Genomic DNA, 19,024 nt, shown 5'->3' on the forward strand with positions numbered 1-19,024 from the left:
CACCAACAATTGCTTCTTTTTTATTTTATTGTTTTTATTTTTCGATGGTGGTACATTTGAGTTAAGTTTTTTTTAGTATCGGACACATATTCTTCTACTAAAATAACACGGTTTGAGCGCGAAATGTCCGTGTTTATAAAATGGATGACGAAGGAGACCAGACCATAGAACGGTCTATGGGCCAGACTGAAGAAGCGTATGTATATGAGGCATTAGAGAAGAGAGACCGGGAGCCTACTCACCCAGGGCTCTGAGGAAGTTTTGCCCCAATCCGTCATTTCCAACGTGTACAAGAACGCAAAGAAGGATTTCAGAAAAAGTATTGGTCAAGCTAGAGAATGTCTAATAATGCTAAATCTAGGAAATGATGGCAGTGTATAAAGTCCAAAGGAATGGACTGGAGAAATGTCCCTTTTTAAACAATCATGGTGATGGCATTATATCTGTAAATACTGTTTTTATAAGTTACATATGTGTTTTTTTTTTTTTTTTTTAATATAATAGTCTCCGTATGAATCCACATACTTGAAACCATTATGTTTGTGTTTTATTTTATTGGTTATATTTTCAAAGAGTATACATTAGAAATCACAATGACCACAGGGTTTCCACTGCGTCCCCTCGTCTTAGCGACCATCGGGGCAAGCTGAAAAATTAAACTTTGGCCAGTCCAGACCGAACTCCCGAGCTCAAATGTAGTGGGCGGGGCTAAATTCGACTGGCATCCAGGTTAACAATTAGGTGCTTTATGGTTTACAGTGCACAATATTGTAAGCTTTTTCAATAATGAGCACATTATACTGACTTAATTTTGAACAAAGGAGTTTCATAATATTGCGATATTTCTATATTATACGAAGACACATGCTCCATCTGCTGTCTTTTCTATTTTACTGACTACCATTTTCTACATGTTTGATACTCTCAAACACACAAACGTAGGTGAATTACCTTGGTCACCATGGATAATACATCTGGCAACCCGCTATGGTTAGGATTAGCAGACTGATCTTTAATATTAGAATGGACCAAAACAATTTTTGAAAAGAATTGTAATTTATTGTAGTTACATGCCACACGTACACAGTAATCTATGCTAGGAGTCTACATTTGTTACTACAAACAACTGAATCAATTGAGTGCAATAGACTGTACAAAGTTTTTGCCATCCCTTTATTTTTTTTAAATTATATTTAGAACCTCGCGGCATCATTGAAAGCATACAGTTGACTGAGAATACAAAAACAAAAGAACCTTAGAAAATACTTACCTAGTCCATTCCTGGTTTGAGTGATTAAAAAACAAGATTTGTGGACAGCTCCAACATCTAAACTGAAAATTAGGCCCTTTCCCATGAATTAAAGAGCCAATGTCCAGCTTCGTCTAATCATCTTTCCAAGAAATGTGTGACATCAAACAGGACAGCAGCCACTGAACATATTCCTCAATGGACCACAAAATTAATATAAGTTGGCATCTGGCGATGGAGGAAGAAGTATTCATCTAGACCATATTCCTCAAACCTTTAACATCTATTCATTGCAGTAATTTAATAACAGCTCAAGACAAAGACTAAAGAGCAGTTGAAATCTAAGTTTTACAATTGCATTTTAAAGCTGATGAAACTTAAAGTCAGTTACAATTTCCATGCCGCAACATTGTCCTTTTGAAACAACACTCTCAATCCATTTATAAATAGATCAACAAGTACTGACGGCTAGGCATTCTTTCCACAGGCTGCAGTTAGTCCTGCATGCACACCGAAAGGAGAAAAAAAAAAAAAAAAACAATAAAATCCATGAATCCAAGTAATGAAGGGGTACCACGGCATTCTCAATCCTCTCATGCTCACCAGATATACTGTGTTTTAGGACAAGAGTCTCAGATGAGGTGCCTGAAAGTCTCAGGCTCCATCTGGCTCAGGAATGCAGACATGTGATGAAACAACGGATGTGATGGGTGGGGAAATGTGTCCATCTGTTGGCTCTTTTACAAAAGTCCCCAGTATTAGTAAATGAGTGTGATGGAGACAATCAATGAAGGAGAGGGCTGGAGTGGACACTGACCTTTCCAAGCAAGGGTTCTGATAATGGTAAAAAGAAGGGGGAAAAAAAGCGGGGGGGGGGGGGGGGGGGGGGGGGGGGGGGGGGGGGGGGGGGGGGGGGGGGCGTTTGGTGTCCAAGGGAAAGAAATCATTGTGCTTCCTGTTCAAGCATTCTCGCTGGTCTCTACTGAGTGGATTTTGACCAGGGGTTCTGGCTTTTTGCCATTGCTATGGTGCTCCCACATCTGCAGATAGAGCCTCTCCAGATCAGCGGTGTACTGCTTGGTGTTGAAAAGAGGGCTGCAGATACGCTGCTTCCAAACACGTGCTCTAACCATCTTCAGGCTAAAGGAGAGAGGGGAAAAAAAATGGTCAGACTTCAGAGTTTAATGTTTTTCAAAAGAAGTCAGATCTAATTCTACTTACTATTCCATGTCAGAGCCCAGTTTGACTGCTATGTCCTCATAATCCTGACGACTCTGGGCTATTAGCTCAGGGCAGCCCAGACAACGGAGTTGTGAGGCAGCTACGCGGGAGGCAAGGGTCTCACCTTTACAAAAGAGATTATACAATTAAAAAGCCGCCTTGACTTGAAATCTGTTCTTCATTTACTAGTTATTTTATCACAAGAAATCAAACATTACATGTATTCAATTAGCAATCAAGTCCCTTGACATTGTAGTTCCCTTACCTGGCATGGTGACCATGGGGGTTCCAGCCCAGAGAACATCCATGCCTGTGGTGTGACCATTGCACAGAGGCGTGTCGAGGCACACATCAGCCAGCTGGCCCCTTCTCACATGCTCCTCCTTGGGGGCCACAGGAGAAAATATGATGCGCGAGCCCGGCACACCCATGTTCTGGGCATACTGCTGGATGTTGGGCTCGCCGACAGCAGGAAAGCGAAGAAGCCACAGAACACTGTTTGGCACACGCTTTAGGATCTGCAGGGAGAGAATAGCTATAAAAGCAGATTTTCCCCACAAAAGGAACGCTGGAAGCAATTACATAACCAAGTGTGTCCAACTTACATTAGCCCACATCTGAAGAGTGGGGGGGTCAATCTTGTAGAGCTGGTTAAAGTTGCAGTACACAATCGAGTCCTCTGGGAGACCATACTGTGAGCGGGTTGTCACAACGATTGTACGTGGCACCTCCTCCCCAGTGGCAGCTTTGTTGTTGATCTAACATGGTGGACAAGACGGTATTGTTTAGAGGTGGAGTGGTCTCAAAGCTTTCACCCTGAAGAGTTATGAAGTGGGACAGGTCTCGACCGTTTGATCAACTTGGATGGTACTGAGCTTTCTGGTGATAACATGTCGTTTGGGGAGCCAAGAAACAACAGTATCATTTATTTTACAGCCAATCCATAGTGCCACCATTTCCCTCACCAACAGCTCTGTGCTTCCACCATACTTTCATGAATCATCATACCTGTAAGGACCCAGTCTCAGAGACAACAACCTCTTTTGCTGAAAAGATCTGGAAAAGCAGCAACCTGAAGTAAATGGCTGCCCTTGCCCATTTCTGCATTTGTAGATGTTTTGTGCCCATGATATACCTGGACATAGGACAAGCGGGGCCAAGATTGACATACCTGTGTGGTGGCCAGGCCATTGCTGACAGTAAATCCATTGATTGTGACCTGGATTTGGCCTTGGTTGATCATGTTGATGATTGCTTCAGCGGCTGTGTTCATGGGGATTACGGGCATGGACAGAGCTCCATTTGTGTCCCCAGCAGCTTCCTGGTTGTTGTCACACTTCATCTGGTCACAGAGAACAGTTTCAACTTGAATACTCGACTATGCTTCATTGCCAAATCAGTCAATGATATTTTTTACTGTGTGGTTCATTTCACATATATTAATGACTTTAAACAACATCATCTTTTTCTGGCCAATGTTTTCTTATGAACATAACCCAAAGACAGAAAGTGATTTCTTGTTTGTTCAGCTGTTAAAACAATATAACATATAAAAGGTCAAATAATGCCCTCAAGAAGTCCAAAATTTAACTACAACAATGCGGTTTGGAAATGCTCTAAACTCACCTTTATCACTTTCACATCTGGCAGACTGTCCAAGTAGGCCTTCAGATCAATACCATTAAGCACAATGCGGTTGTCAAAGATGTGTCCATTAGATTTGAAATCAATCACAGCCTTTTTCTGTGGGCCAAAAATAGAAAAATATTATACACACCCTGATTATATTTTTGTAGTGTGTCCTGTTGATTTTGTTTTGTAAAACAAGACACATAGAAACAGACAGAAAGTGAGGATGGACAAACCTTGAGGTGAGGGAACATGTTGGCGTGGTCTCCAATAAAGAAAGTGTGAGGCATGTAAGCCAGTTTTTCAGAATATTGCTCAGCTACTTCCAAAGGTGATGTCTCCTTGTCAGAGATGATGTAGTCCATAAAGGGAGCCCCACTGGTTCCAGGGTAACCCAACCACATCGTCTGTTGATATCAAAGATCAGATTAATGCAACTGTGAAGATGGAGTCATTTATCTGCACAAGTGACGTTTACCCAGAGACACGAATCTGTGTCACAACTATCACAAATCCCATGTAGCACCCACCTGAATGGGGGCAGGGCGGAGGGCAAACAGCTCGTTCCGGGCTCCCTTGGTGTATCCATTCATGTTGACCAGAATATGGACTCCATCCTGGTGAATGCGATCAGCGGCCTTGCCATTGCACGGAATCTGAAGGCGAGAGGTACCAGACCGTTTAAGTGAAAATGGTTTTGTGAAGATATCCTTATGGTTAATAGTCACTCTAAAACACACTAAATAGATAAATAGCGATGAAGAAGCAACTCTAGGTCAGTTACCTGTGAGAGGTCTGTGAAATGATGAGCCTCTGCTACCACTTTCACACGAAAGTTGGTACTATCATCAGGGCTCAGAGCATAGCAGAAAACCTTGAAGAAAAAAAAAAAGTATAAACACAATTTCAGACTATTACAGTCAACCCTTTTGTCATTTACTGGCAAGACCAAGCATTAGTATTATGCATTATATACACTTGTCAGGTCAAGTTTGTAAATTCTAGGATTGAAAGACCCCCTACCTCAAATTTCTCAGGATTGTGCATTCCAGGAATGGACTGCATCAGATGGGAAGTGGGGTGGTTGCCAAAGTCAGAGCTAACGTAGCCAACACGCAGGCGTCCACCGCTGGCCTTCAGATCCTTCGGATGCTCAAAAGCAGGTTTGTGAAGTGCATTGATCTGTGGAATTAACAACAGAGTGTAAGAATGCAGCTACAGCAGGGTAGCCAGGATAGTTACACACACTGCCAATAGTTATTAGGGTTCCGCTGTTAGCCTTTTACTCTCCAAACAGGCCGTTTACCAGCATGCAACCAACGCCAGCTTTAAATGTGATTTGTCAATATAACTTGGACTGCTAGTGGACTACAGAAGGAAACCACAACACTTCTATCAATAAATTAATACATTTGTACTCAACCATAAACAACCACAAATTCATCTTAAATCATGTCCAACCTAAACCATATCCCCATCCCTGCAAGCAACCCATTCACCACCACCTTTCACTTTGTTTCTAGAAAGATAAATATATCCAGTGTCTCGCCCATCCCTTACCTTCCCCATATCCCTGCAGACAGCCACTGCCATCACCAGCCACCTTCAATCCCCCCCCCCCCCCCCCCCCCCCCAAAAAAATTAATAAAGGTTACTTGCTTTGATCAGTGCGTGTACCTTGTCCAGGCAAAGGTTTCCGTGGCGTTCAGCAATGGCTTTGCGGAATCCGTGCGACAGTGGATAGAGCATGCTGTGGTGTGGGTGCACTGAAGGCAAGCGGTTCTTATCCAGCTGGTCGGCCACAATGCTCACAAGCTTCTTCATCCGCTCATCATAATCTGTCCAGTCACACACAATCTGGGAGTGAGGGGAATGAGAGAAGTTTAGTAATTGACCTTCTAATTCAACAAAAGTAAAACAACTGACTATCGTATGTAGAGTAAATATTTGACACATTTGAACAAACCTGTAGGCAATGTGCCAAATTGCAGTAAGCATCAGGGAAGTCCGGCTTGAGTTTCAAGGCTGTGCGGTAAGATGCAATGGCCTCTGGGATGTTTCCAGAATCCTAATGGTCAAGAAAAAGTTCAGAATACAAAACCAAAATGCATGAAATTACAAAAACAAATATATAATGCAGCACATAAAACAGGTGGTAATCCATGTATGTGTTCATTATCTGTATGCGGCTCCAAAAAGGAATCAAAACACATTCTTTATAAAACTGCAATTACCCCTTTATTGAGCCAAATTTTAATGATCTGTTTCTTGAAACATGAAACCAAGGGCTGCACGATTATGGCCAAAATGATAATCACAATTATTTTAATCCATTTCCATATAAACAACATTGCAGCGGATGCGAGGAAATTAGCACCGGTGCGTCCTAGAGGAGCTAACAGACGCTACTAGCACTGGTCATTGCTGTTGTCTAAAAACAACACACACAGGACAAAATGTTGCGTTTACTGGTAAACCTTGAGACAGACGTATAACCGACTGCTATCTGTTGAGTTTTCCTCCCGTTACTCTGTCCTCTGTGACGGTCTACATCTAGAAACTAAGTTGCACGGGGTGCAGGGAACTACTCTGACCGGCACATGATCAGACAGTGGTTTATGGAGCGGTAGATGGGCTGTGAAATGACGCTTTAAAAAAATAAAAATTGCTCAATCACGCAAATTTGATCGTGGGAAGTCAAAATCGTGATTGGGATTAAAATGTGATTAATTGTGCAGCCCTAATTAAACCTACAAACATCATTTGACTAGCAGTAACCCATTAGGTAGTGTACGGTTATAGAACAAATCAAAATGTGTCTATAGATAACTACAAATATAACTTCAGTGTTATTGAGAGACTTATTGCAATGTAATTGCTGTTAGAGCTGTTGGCTCAACCCAGGCTAAGTGAAGCCCTACAGTGATGTGGCATAATTCTGAACAAATCAGTAATCACAGCGGAAAACTATAAGGAAATAATATCAAAAGTTAAAATTAAGAATAATTCCTACCTTGTGGATAGAGGCCAAATTGCTGTGAGCATCAGCAAAGGCAGGGTTGATCTGGATGGCACGGGTGTAGCATTGCAGCGCTCCCTGTACATCTTGCATTTCCTTCAGTGTATTGCCCATGTTTGAGTAGGCATCAGCAAATGTGGGGCTGATTCTAAAAAGCAAACAGAAAAACAGTTTTAATGTGTATAACAACATTACTCAATAAGGCTGTGGTAAGTCTTGTATAAACAAATAATAAAAATAAAGAAAAAGGTGAAAAGTCACCTTGATTTTTGACCATTTAATTAAAAATAAAATACAAATAAACCCCCCAGGTCTAACTGTACAGAACATGGAGCTTTTACATGTTCCCCAACTGATGGAATATCTAGGCGAATATAACTGGCATCATGCCAATATTATGAGGTGCATTAAAAAGTTTTGCTTTGACAATTGTTCAAAAATATCACACTAATACCAACTAAGTCAGCAGGTACCTGTAGCATGGTATACTAACCTGATGGCCTCCTTATAGTGCATAAGGGCCTCCTGGAGCTTTCCCTGTTGCTGCAGGACACTAGCAAGGTTAGAGTGGGCTGCTGCAAACTCCGGGAACACCTGATAAAAAACAGAAAGGGTCAGCAAGATTAGTTCAAGACATGCCATGCTCATTTACCGCAATCATGATAGTCCTGTTAAACGGACATTTCCACAGCAGAAAATACTATTTAACTCCTAAACTCACCTCTAGTGCTTTCCTATAGAGCTGGACGGCCTCCTCAATGTTGCCCTGCTCACGCTTGATATTGGCCAAGTTGTTAAGAGAGTCCGCGTGTGTTGGACACAAACGCAAGGCTGTGTTGTAGCACTCTTCTGCTTCAGAGACCTGCAAAAGACATTGGCATTTTATAAGTTAAATTCAGTAAATGCTAACGGACTCAAAGAAACCAAACAACTACACAAAATGTTGGTATTTAAGACGGGCTTCACTGGGGACACACAAAATGCTGCCTTACATTGCCTTTCTCCTTCAGGGCATTTGCTAAATTGCAGTAGGCATCGGGGAAGTGGGGCTGCAACTCGATAGCCCGGCGGTAGGTGTCAATAGCCAGGTCAATGAGGCCTTGCTCGTAGTAGACACAGGCCAGGTTTCCATGGACAACCGCATGGTTGGGGCTAAGACTCAGGGCTCTTAGGTATCCAGCCACAGCTCTGGAAACATAAAGAAAAGATGGATACAAGGATGAGCCCAAGATCAATCTTTTGCATAATTTCAAACTGTAGTTAGTCCACTTTCTTTTAAAATAACTTCTCACAAGCCATCAACAGCGTAATTGAGGAATTGGTCACATCTCACACACTTTTATAACTACTGAAGCACACAGTATATAAAATAAAACCACGATTTCAGCAGTTACAGCTATGACTGTGGTGTCAGTTATGAAGGTGGAATAAATCTGCCCAGCCTAGTTCTTGACTCATTTGAGATTCCACATAGGGTGTGGAAGGGCAGTGCTTTTAAAAGACAAAAGAGCAGACATGAAGGTATGAAGGTAGTAACATACTCTCTGCTACAGTGGCTTGCATAACTTTACACACCCTTGCTAAAGATGATTAAAAAGAGGAATAAAAAATGTTTTGGAAATTGATCTTAATGCCTTAATAAAAAAAAAAAATAGGCAGGCACATTTTTATTTTTATAGGCCAGTTATTTCATGGATCCATGCATCCTGATAAAGTTCCCTTGGCCTTTGGAATTAAAATAACCCCATACCGTTCTCCTTACATAGAGATATGCATGGTTTAATTTCAGTTAGCTTAATAGCTAGTTGGATTTGCATCGAGAGATGATCGTATGGAACGTTCCCATGCCTATCTCTAATTATGGTTAAGTGTATGTGATGTTGGGCTATTTTAATTCCAAAGGCCAAGGGAACTTTATCAGGATACATAGTATCCTGGATACGTGAATTAACTGGCCTTTAAAAATAAAATCTGCCTGCCTCTACGATAATTTAACATCGGGGTGCCTATACTTATGCCCCCTGTATTTGAATGAACATTTATTTACAATACATTGTTCATTCACAAAGAAACTTGGTGTCCTTAAAAGGCTGGATATTCCTAAATTTCTTGAAGACATTACGATCCATTTCCAATAGATGTTTTTATTCCTCTAAAAATCAACTTTAACATGGGTGTGTAAATATTGCAAGCAACTGTATGTCATGATTTTAACTCACCTGTCGAAGATGCGGGCTTCTTTCAAAACATTTCCTAAATTGATGTATGCATCAAGGAAATTTGGGTCCAGAGTCACTGCCTAAAAATTGAAACCCAAGCTTAAAAACGTTGGACAACATAATATACCAAGATAGAAAGTGGCAGAATTTACAAATTATGCAACTGACCTTTTCAAAATGGTGTATGGCGAGCCATATCTCGCCTTGGGCATTGAACACACAGCCCAGGTTGCTCCAAGCCACTGCAAAGTTAGGCTGAGTCTCAATGGCTTTCAGGTAACAAGCCTTCGATGGGTTCAAAATGAAAAACCATAGGAAAGGAGGAGAATAGGTAGAATGGGAGCGGTATAGTGTGTAGAGGGGAGGACAGGGGTTTGTAAAATAAAAACAAATAGAAGATTGAGAATAAAAGTAAGAAAAAACAAAAAGGGCAGAGAAATCAAAATTAGTGACTATTCTCCTTCACAGCAAAAAGTGAGTCTGCAGCATGGGCTCGCGTGCGCATAAGTCTGCCGCGCTAAGCTGCTTTGCTTTTTCCTACGCTGCGCGGATCCAACCAACACCCACACGTATGCCCTCATCCTTCAGTTATGACCACATTTACACCAAATGTAGTGGTCCCCACATCAGGTACAGTCTGCTGATCTCTTATAATTCCACACACTGATTAGTTATAACCCAAAAGAACTAAATATGATGTTAAAATATTTACATCTATTTCATGTGGGCATATCTTACAACCTAGGATGATTGACAGTTCGTGCAAATGATGGTCCCTGTAATGCGTGCGCAACAAACGCGAGCGTGTGGTGTGTGTCTACTGCCACCACCACAATGCTCCATTTAATGCTGTTCGTGTGACCATGCTCCTGGCAATGGTCATCAATTCATTCATTCCGCTGCAGCGCTCGCTGAATGGCCAGGTAAGACAGCTGCAGACCAACAACCCCTTGCAGGACACCTGAAACACCAGACCGGCACACACTCAGCACCCATAAAGTTTCTCAGAATAAAGGGAGGATTGAGGGGTCAACCCGTGGCTACACTGGGATTTTACGACAGGGGCATTTGGAAATAAACAGCCAATATTTTTAATTTGAAATAGCAAAACGGTTTTACTGCACATGAGGAAATAAGGTTTTTTTTGTTTTTCAAAAACCAATTATGTCTGAGATTTAGGGGCATTTGGGAGCGAGGCTGGTTGTGAGTGGGGAGAGGTCCGCAAGCAACAGGCCAAAGGGAGAGAGGGGGTGAGGGTCGCATGCTTGCGCTTTCCGCTTGGAGGACATCGCTGCGCAGCCCCTGCGCTACTGCAGACTCACAGCGCATTATCTGCATCATCAGAACGCTGCAACTCCAAATAAAGAAGGAAAAACAAAACAGGAAAAATAAACAACATGTAAGAGTTAGAGGGTTCTTACTTGATTTTCACGATTATTGCTTCCAAAGCCTAGTTTCTTTTTACTTAATACAGAATTGGGTAATTAGTATAGCATATTGTCAGAAATGCTTACTGTAATTTATTTTGCTACTTTTTTCTTTTGCTCTTCAAAGGCAGCCACAAGACAGAGGAGCATGAAGTGAGGTGGTTTTTCTTTTGTTGTCAGTTACAAACCCGTTACCATATTTTTGGACTGTGTCAGAGTGGCGGCCGCAGCTGGCTGGAAGAAGAGGAGAGGACTGAGGCTGCCCTAGTGTTCCTTTCCTCCAGGCACCTACGCAGGAATAGTGTCACCCACCTGAAACCTTCTAAATAACAATATCAGTTGTGGAAAAACCAAAAGAGACAAAATCAGAAAACAAGATCGTTAGTAAAAGTCTTTAAACAATACATTCTTTTTTAATATGGAAATAAAACAGGTTCTTCCAAAATCACAACATAGGCTATACTTCATTCATGCAATGAATGTTTCATTTCAAAGAAAAAAAATGCTTTTAGGGTGACTGGGAGGGAAGAAAGGCTTTGTTATGTTCAGTTTATCAGTAAAATATAGGTTTAGATCAGTTTCCAGCTGTCCATCAATTCAGTTTTCATATCAAACTACAGGAGGGCAGTTACTGGCTTGATCTTGGCCAAATGAACTGATCCCATTTCGTTGGGAATAGTATTACATATTCGAAGGAAAAGGGAAGAAGTATTAATCATTTTCTTTTGATCTTTTAGCATTTTCATGAAATATTTTCAAATCTTGTATTTCTTTATCCTGGCCTGCTTTCTTGAATCCTGGCCAATGGGTGGGGAGAAAAGTTTGTGGTGTAATTATTGGTATCTAGAAGCCTCCGAAAGCTCTGAAATAAAGAAGTCATCGCTGTTGCTGCGCGGGCCTGTCTTTCTAACCCAGCATCTGGCGCAGGTGGTGGAGTACAGATTGTGAGCTGTCTGCCTGACAACACTGGAACCATTTTAAGGCACTTGAGAATGAGCTCTCTTAAACCCACACAGTTTAACACACTATTCAACAGCAGTGGATATCTGAATAAATAGCCAGCTGGGTACAACTTTCATTATCAACCATAGTCAAAAAGAAGAACTCATGCGTGTGTGCATGAAAAGCACGGTTGGGATGTGCTTCAGCACTGAACGGGCATCGGGTCAGGAAGGCAGCTCTCAGAGAGCCTACTCCACCAATCCTTAGCAAGCGCGCGGGGGGTGGAGCGACAGAGCAGGGGAGCTTGTGACTCCCTGATGCTCCTCCCCACTCCTTTACCCCCCTCTAGCACGAAATAAGATGGCCTGTAACCACTGAGACTACTCCATATCTCCAGATTTGACCCAACCCTGGGAGCCCCGTTATAAAATCTTTAATGACAAGGTGATTGTGACCCACACTGGCAGCAACTGTACTGACAGCATGCGGTGACCAAAAGCTTGTTTGTGGACACTTGGTAAATATCGGAGTGTAGTGGTTAGGTTAGAAACCATCTTATTTTTTGCACTGCAAAAATAAACTAGCTTCTCATCAGTTCATATATTCTTCAAAGACCGAGCCAGCATTTTCCCTCCAAAATCTATATGAAAATGCATGGGCTGAGTTTCAAAAATGAAAATATAGATCAAATGTTTCGATTAAAAAATTCCAGCCTTTCTTCCTGAAAGGGGCTGACCTCTGGTAAAAGGTTGGGGTAAAGCAAAAGGACAAAAGGTGATCAAAATGCTATCCTAAAAAAAAGAAAAGAAAAAAAGATGAAGCCGTCTAAAAAGTAATCAAAAGAAAGTCTGTGTACAGGGATTATTTTTTAAATTACAGAAAAATGGGTTGCCTCATACAGGTGTTGACTAATTGCAGTCCAATAACTTCAAAAGTCTTTAAAACGTTAGGGGGTAGAAGCTTCCTGCAACCGAGAAATGAGAAAAAGCTACCCTGTCCGGTCCTTTACTTGGCCGAGGGGGTTGTAGGAAAGGACCTAATTTGGCTTAAAATATCAAAAAGGGGAAAGGAACAATATCTATGGCCTTAGTGGGAGGACACTTAAACCAAAAATGTCTGTACAAATTTTAAAAAATATATATAATAATAATAATAATCTACAACGAAAATACAAACAAACAAATATACAAATGCCAACGCGCTGTAACATACCTTAGCCTCTTCCAAACGCCCAAGGGCTTTAAGCAAGTTGCCCAAGTCACTACGGACACAATAAAGATCCTGGCGGGAAAACAAACAAACAAACATTTTAATTTTAATGCTACAAAAAAAAGCCAATTAATGTGTTGACAAATTTGAAGCAAATAGAGTTTGCTGTCAAGTTATAGAGTAACTTAGCATGGCCAGGTTGGCTCAGTGGTAGAGCAGGCACACATGTACTGAGAGATTTATGCCTCAATGCGGAGGTCCAGGGTTTGAATCCGACCTTAACTTTTTACCTTTGCTTCAGTAAAATACACTGGAATTTTCTGAGCACACCCAACTACACATACCAGAGATCAGAGGTGAAACAGACTTGCCGGAACCAGAGGGCAGCAAAACACCGCTTTTCAACCTAGTGTTTTGTTACTCTTTAAAGATTTCAACAAATGGCATGTCACTTACAGGGTTGTACTGCAATGCTGACACGTAAGCCTGCACTGCTCCCTCCATGTCCCCTGCAGCCACCAAAGCAGCAGCCAAGTTGATGTATCCATCAATAAAATCTGGTTTCAGTCTCAGAGCATGGCGATAATGCTCTATGGCCTCCTGCAGTTGTCCACGCTCCTTGTAGACGTTCCCCAGGTTGGAGTAGGCCTCCGCCAACATTGGGTTCTGTTTGATGGCCAAGGTGCTGAAGTGAGCAGACCTGTAGGGCCAGAATGGGTACAAAATGGTCACAAACCTGAAGGAAGTGGCTGACGGTGTTGGAACATTGCCTCGAGCAGAGGCAGCCACATGGTGTGAGTGGAGAACATGAGAAACTTGTTTTAGGCATGGAGGTAAATAATTAAATAGCACAGTGAGAAGAATAGCCTTAAAATGTAGAAAACATTAATACATGACCCACTATAACACACATTTCACAAACTTCTATTCTTACAGAATCCATTATCTGAGTGTCCATAATGCAAAGTACACAGTACTATACACAGACAAGTGGTGCATATATAATGAAGAATGTGCACCATTTTTTGTTTTGATGGTCACAGTGTCTATGCTTTAATAGTTACTTTGAACATTTTTACTTAATGAAGAATGCAAGATCCCCAACCAAACTGGGATTATTTGGTGAAATATTAAAGCTTATCAAGTAATCATTTAAGATTTGTCTGCACATTTTTTCTCAATCCTTTATTTGCTTTATTATTAGTACAACACTAAATTGAAATTACAATTGATACCAAGTTGAAATTACTTTTAGAGTATCCTGCTGACATTGCAAGAAAAGAGCCAACATTGAAAACTTAAACCTGTAACTTAGAAGACCCGAAACCATCACCATGGCACCTGCAAAGCAAGAGTATGTCCACCCCAGAGTAACACCACAGTGTTTGAAAATTATGAGGGGGACAAAGTGAGACCATATTAAACCGAGCAACAGGATTTCCAGAAGACTGCTCAGTTGTTGCACTTGACTCCCCAGAACCACTGTGTGTGCACCGAAATTCACAGATGACCCATTATTCTGTGCTACTTCCACGCCGCATGCCCAGTGTGCGTTGCAACCCCCCCCCCCCCACCCCACCTCACCTGTCGAGTCTTCGGCACTGGAAGTGGATGGAGGACAGGAGCAGCAGCACACCAGTGTTATCAGGCTCCTGTCTCCATAGCTGCATGCAGTGCCGCTCAGCTGCCTCAAAGTCCCCGGACTGATACTCCCGGTGCGCCAGCTCAGCCAACCCTTGGAAGGAAAGCATACGTTTTGTCGGTTCTGGAGCACCAACACATCCCAAGGAGGGGGGAAACAACATGTTAGAGGTGATGGAAGAAATGAAAGCAGACAAATGAAAACAAAAAGTAAATAAAAGCGACAAAGCTAATGTGGTCAATGACAAATAACGAATTTTAAGTTCAACTCAACAAAAAACAAAAGAGCACAGATTACTCACAATTAATCTTTGGTAATTTTACATTCAGATTTTAACTGTTGGGTCCATGATTGGATAAAAAAAACAAATTATCTGGTCAATAAAGCTTTTTACTGTTTTTTTAAGTATGGTAAAATGTAAGGTTGTTTTAGAATTGCATTGCTCACATACGAGCAGAACTGTATGCGTCAATGTTTTAGCGTGAGAATGATTTTAAAACAAGACCACTAAGCTAAAAGACCTCTACTAAGATTGAATAAATTCCAAATAAATGTAGAGTTGTAGTGTGCCAAGTTTCTGGCACAGTTTAGATTAGGGTGGCACAATTATATCGCAGTTTTATCAAAATAGCAATATTGACTGGTGCAATATCTAAATTGCAGGAGGGCCAAATATTTGTTAAAGGCAAAATATGTCAAACTAGTCCTAGTTAGGTTTTGTGGTGCTGCAGAGTTGTTGGAGTCTAAAAATCCTATCAAACAGACAAAAGTAGTTCGTTTACTACAAATCCTTGCAAAAATCCCAATATATTTTTTCAATTTCAACATTGATAAATTAAAATGAGAATAATGATCTCCAACATTATGAATTATATTGCATTATCTTTTAAAACAATTGCAATTAGATATTTTCATCATATAGTGCAGCCCTAGAATTGATTACTGATAGACAAATCAGATAAATGAGATGCAATTTTACTTCCACCTGAAAAAAAACAGGGTTTACACCCACAAAGTAGCAAAAAGTAATAAAAGATTTGGCAACAAAATAAATGCATGAGATGAAAAACAAAACAGGGAGGGGGATGATACAATGACAGAAATTCCAGGGACACTTTTGGATTTCACATTTTAAAAGATGAATCAAAAGCTTGACAGTATGGTCAAGTCATATTTAAAAAAACATACAGCCTTTTAGGTTCTAAACCCTCACTTAGGTATTTTCCCTTCTGGCTATGGACTGTGAAAGTGTGTACAGAATGATTCACATCTTCCTTCTGTAAGCTTTGTTTTACCTGAAAGTGCAGGAAAAATTACAGCTGTATTCTTATTGGTAGATACAGATTTGTGATCCATCAAACCTTCAATGTATGCAGGTAACACCTGCGTGGTTGTTTGGAGGCTTTAAAATAGCAGATAATGTGAGGTTGTAAATATTGATGATATGATTCACATTTTATCAAAACGCTCTGGGCCAAAATAGAAGAAACCATGACCTACAGTGTCACTTGCTGCTAAGTGTGTGGAAGGGGAGGAGGTCTGGTTTGAGGACTGATTTGATTTCAACTGGTGTACAGTGGATACACATGCCATACATTAAGTTTGCAGGAGATCCGGTGTTCTTTGCAATAATGCTTCTATGTAAGAAGGATGGATGATTACATAAAAAGCCCAGGCATAATGCATGGATCCACAGTCAGGCAAAGTGCAGTTAAAGACCACACTCAGTTATAAGACCCACTGAGCACCTTTAGGATAACAAAAGTCATTAACAGTGTGCATATGTGCCAAACACCGATGTCTGTACAGGTATTTTAAACAGCAGACCGCTGCAGAGCCCTGGCAGTGTCGATTGCCATCAGATTAACAGTAATATACAGAGGGGAAGTCGTAATGTCTTCTGTTCTTCTTCCTCTGTAGGAAATGTCCCCAGAAGTCAAACATCAAAGTACCACATAAAGCATTGTTTCGAGGGGTTTTGCTAACAATGGCTAACCTGTTAAAGTCCCCTACCCGCTTTTCCGACTTGTAACTGGAAGACGATCTATTCGGGTGTGACCGAGGTAAAAGGAACGCAGAATCAGGCCCAAAGATGGTGACATTTTTAACAGAGGAAGCCATTTTCTCTGCTCACTCAGTGAGCAACACAATACAACGTCCGTTAGCTACATGCTCTGGCTAGCTGCGCGTTAACAAAAGTTAGCTACACTACAAACAAACATTATGAAAAATCCTTTAAAAAAAGTTACATACCGGTGTATAGTTCAGTTTAACGTTGATACAACGTGTATACACTTGCCCGTAACCGTTAAATTGTCACTCGTAAACTATATTAAGAGAATCATAAACGCTAGCTAAGTTACAACCAGCTACAAAAAAAACGTTAGCTATGCTTAGTAACCTGAGACTGAAGCAAGAATAGGCAGAAACTGGGCATACGTTGCAACTATCACCGTGTTTAACGCTTTAGTAAGGCGTCAAATGCTTATTAACGTAATTTATGTCACCCAAAATTTTAAATTGCTGAAAGATTATTAACTTCGCATTTGCTCCACTCATTTAATCAACGTTAGCTAACACGGCCTGCTAGCCGACAGCTTGATCGCATTTAGCTAGCAAGCTAGCTAGCTAATGTTGTAACATGACGTTAACAAGTCTTCACAGCTTACTTTCTATGTTACGTGGGCTAAATAAAATCAACCAACCTGTGCTGTCAGCCACGTTTCCCACTGAGGTCGCCATCTCCTCAGTCTTCGTGTCTTGCACTGTGGTCGTCAACGTGTCTTCGGATAGACTACAGTTTCAGAGAAAAAAATGTGCGACGAGCAGTATTTGACTAGCAAACACGTTGCCAGGCAAGCTAAGTAACGTCAATTTAACCAGCTAACGTCACCCTAATCTTTGATTTTCCCGTACAGTGCTTAACAAAGATCTAGCAGTAATCCATGCATAACGTCAGTTTAGCTCGTTAACCCCCTAACCTCGCTACAATCTCTAACACGTAGATTTTAATTTGCATTAAATGTGCCGTTGCTTATGGTTCAGACTGGTTTCTCTTCACAACAAAGCAGCTATGGAACGTAAAATGGCGAAATGGGTGGAACTCATTTTTTAGAGAAACTAGATCCGCTCATCGCCATTACGAGGAAACACGAATGTAACATTTAAATTTATCTCGTATTAGTAAATAATAATTCTTGGGATTCAGATTTGAATTATTGTTTACTAATTGTGCGTTATACGTTTCATCATGGGAAATAAACCGATTCCAAATTATCTTGCGCGGAAGAACACTGTGGTGCAGTGAGACAGAGTGCAAGTGATTTGTGATATGCTTCAAAGATTCATGGGATTATTTTCTCCTCGATGACAGCATGGAAATAACTCTATGTCTGAAATAAAATGTCAAAGTCTGTAGTCAATAAGGCAGAAGATTGAATGAATAATGTAGGATAGCTAATCATACGATGCATTCATGAATTGGTACAAGTATTAAAGTAAATGCGGCGTGTAGGCCATTGTAGACCTGCATGTAGAAATCAGAAAAGGGTTTATTGACGAATAAATTATACTTCCAAGGAATTTGCCTTGGTGGTTGGTGCGTACATATTAAACATTTATATAATATAAATACAGAAACAAATATATACACATAACCTGTTTAACATAAGAAAAATTATGCTGCATGAAAAATATGTATTGGGCCTATGTGCAATGGACAGGTGTAGTAGTCCAGGATGTAGGTTAAGGTCCAGCACTTTAATGTCTGGTGTGTTTACACCAAAACAAGCAGGTAGTTTTGTGGTTGTAGTTAAGTAACTAATCCTTCACTGGGAATTAGAAACAGCACAAGCAATGCAAGACAGTAGTGAAGGTCACCAAGGCAAAATATCTTATAGCGGATGCTGTTTGTGTTGCAACAGCCTTGAAACAAGCAGAACAGTGACAAATTCATCAATTTAACTCCTAGATATTGCATTTTATGAATATTATCAATGTGTTGTATGGTGTTACACATTGTGCTATCCCAGTGTCCAGGGGCAAACTGTATTTTCAATTAAATGATTTAGCCATTTGATGACCTCTACCTCTTTATAATTATTTTGTTGATCTGTTTATAACATTAGTGTGTGGAATCTGTTGTTTGGCCTACCAGGACATGCATACAAGTCATCTGTGGATGGCTTCTGTCCAAGGTATGCAAGATTCATGATCACCAACAGAGGGCAACCTCTGAAAACCTATTTCAAAGAAAGAGTTTTGGATCCCTCCAAAAAGCCTTTAAGCCTTCTTTTGCATCAGCTTCTCTTGCCTTTTGTTATTTATGCAGGACCCACATGTATATAATTATCTGTCTGTAGTTGGCAATAGGATTCCCTGGGTTGTGTTATATAATATGTCTGTGTATTCAACTATTAGATTATTGTTTTACATTTCACAAAACCACTGAAAGAACACCTTCTTCAG

General features: G+C 40.8%; 1 protein-coding gene across 4 annotated transcripts; it reads right to left on the bottom strand.

Moving 5' to 3' along the window:
- Positions 1-1,154: 1,154 nt before the first annotated feature.
- ogt.1 (O-linked N-acetylglucosamine (GlcNAc) transferase, tandem duplicate 1) lies at positions 1,155-17,640 on the bottom strand. 4 transcript variants are annotated; one of them, XM_034882908.1, is made up of 23 exons: positions 17,263-17,640; positions 14,500-14,680; positions 13,372-13,615; positions 12,919-12,987; positions 9,506-9,622; positions 9,338-9,417; positions 8,111-8,306; positions 7,840-7,980; positions 7,612-7,712; positions 7,113-7,266; positions 6,066-6,167; positions 5,759-5,956; positions 5,123-5,281; positions 4,884-4,973; positions 4,630-4,755; positions 4,336-4,506; positions 4,097-4,213; positions 3,642-3,812; positions 3,076-3,228; positions 2,736-2,988; positions 2,471-2,594; positions 2,171-2,389; positions 1,155-2,130 (listed from the first exon to the last, which is right to left on the bottom strand). In XM_034882908.1, the coding sequence occupies exons 1-22, from the start codon at positions 17,297-17,299 to the stop codon at positions 2,209-2,211; spliced, it is 3,165 nt and encodes a 1,054-aa protein (XP_034738799.1). In that variant the 5' UTR covers positions 17,300-17,640; the 3' UTR covers positions 1,155-2,130; positions 2,171-2,208. The 4 variants fall into 4 exon arrangements, with proteins under 4 accessions (XP_034738799.1, XP_034738802.1, XP_034738801.1 ...); XM_034882911.1 differs by lacking the exon at positions 1,155-2,130 and having other exon boundaries at positions 2,141-2,389; positions 5,777-5,956; positions 14,500-14,650; XM_034882910.1 differs by lacking the exon at positions 1,155-2,130 and having other exon boundaries at positions 2,141-2,389; positions 14,500-14,650.
- Positions 17,641-19,024: the final 1,384 nt, after the last annotated feature.

This window comes from Etheostoma cragini, chromosome 10 (genome assembly GCF_013103735.1).
Source record: "Etheostoma cragini isolate CJK2018 chromosome 10, CSU_Ecrag_1.0, whole genome shotgun sequence".
Classification (NCBI taxonomy): domain Eukaryota; kingdom Metazoa; phylum Chordata; class Actinopteri; order Perciformes; family Percidae; genus Etheostoma; species Etheostoma cragini.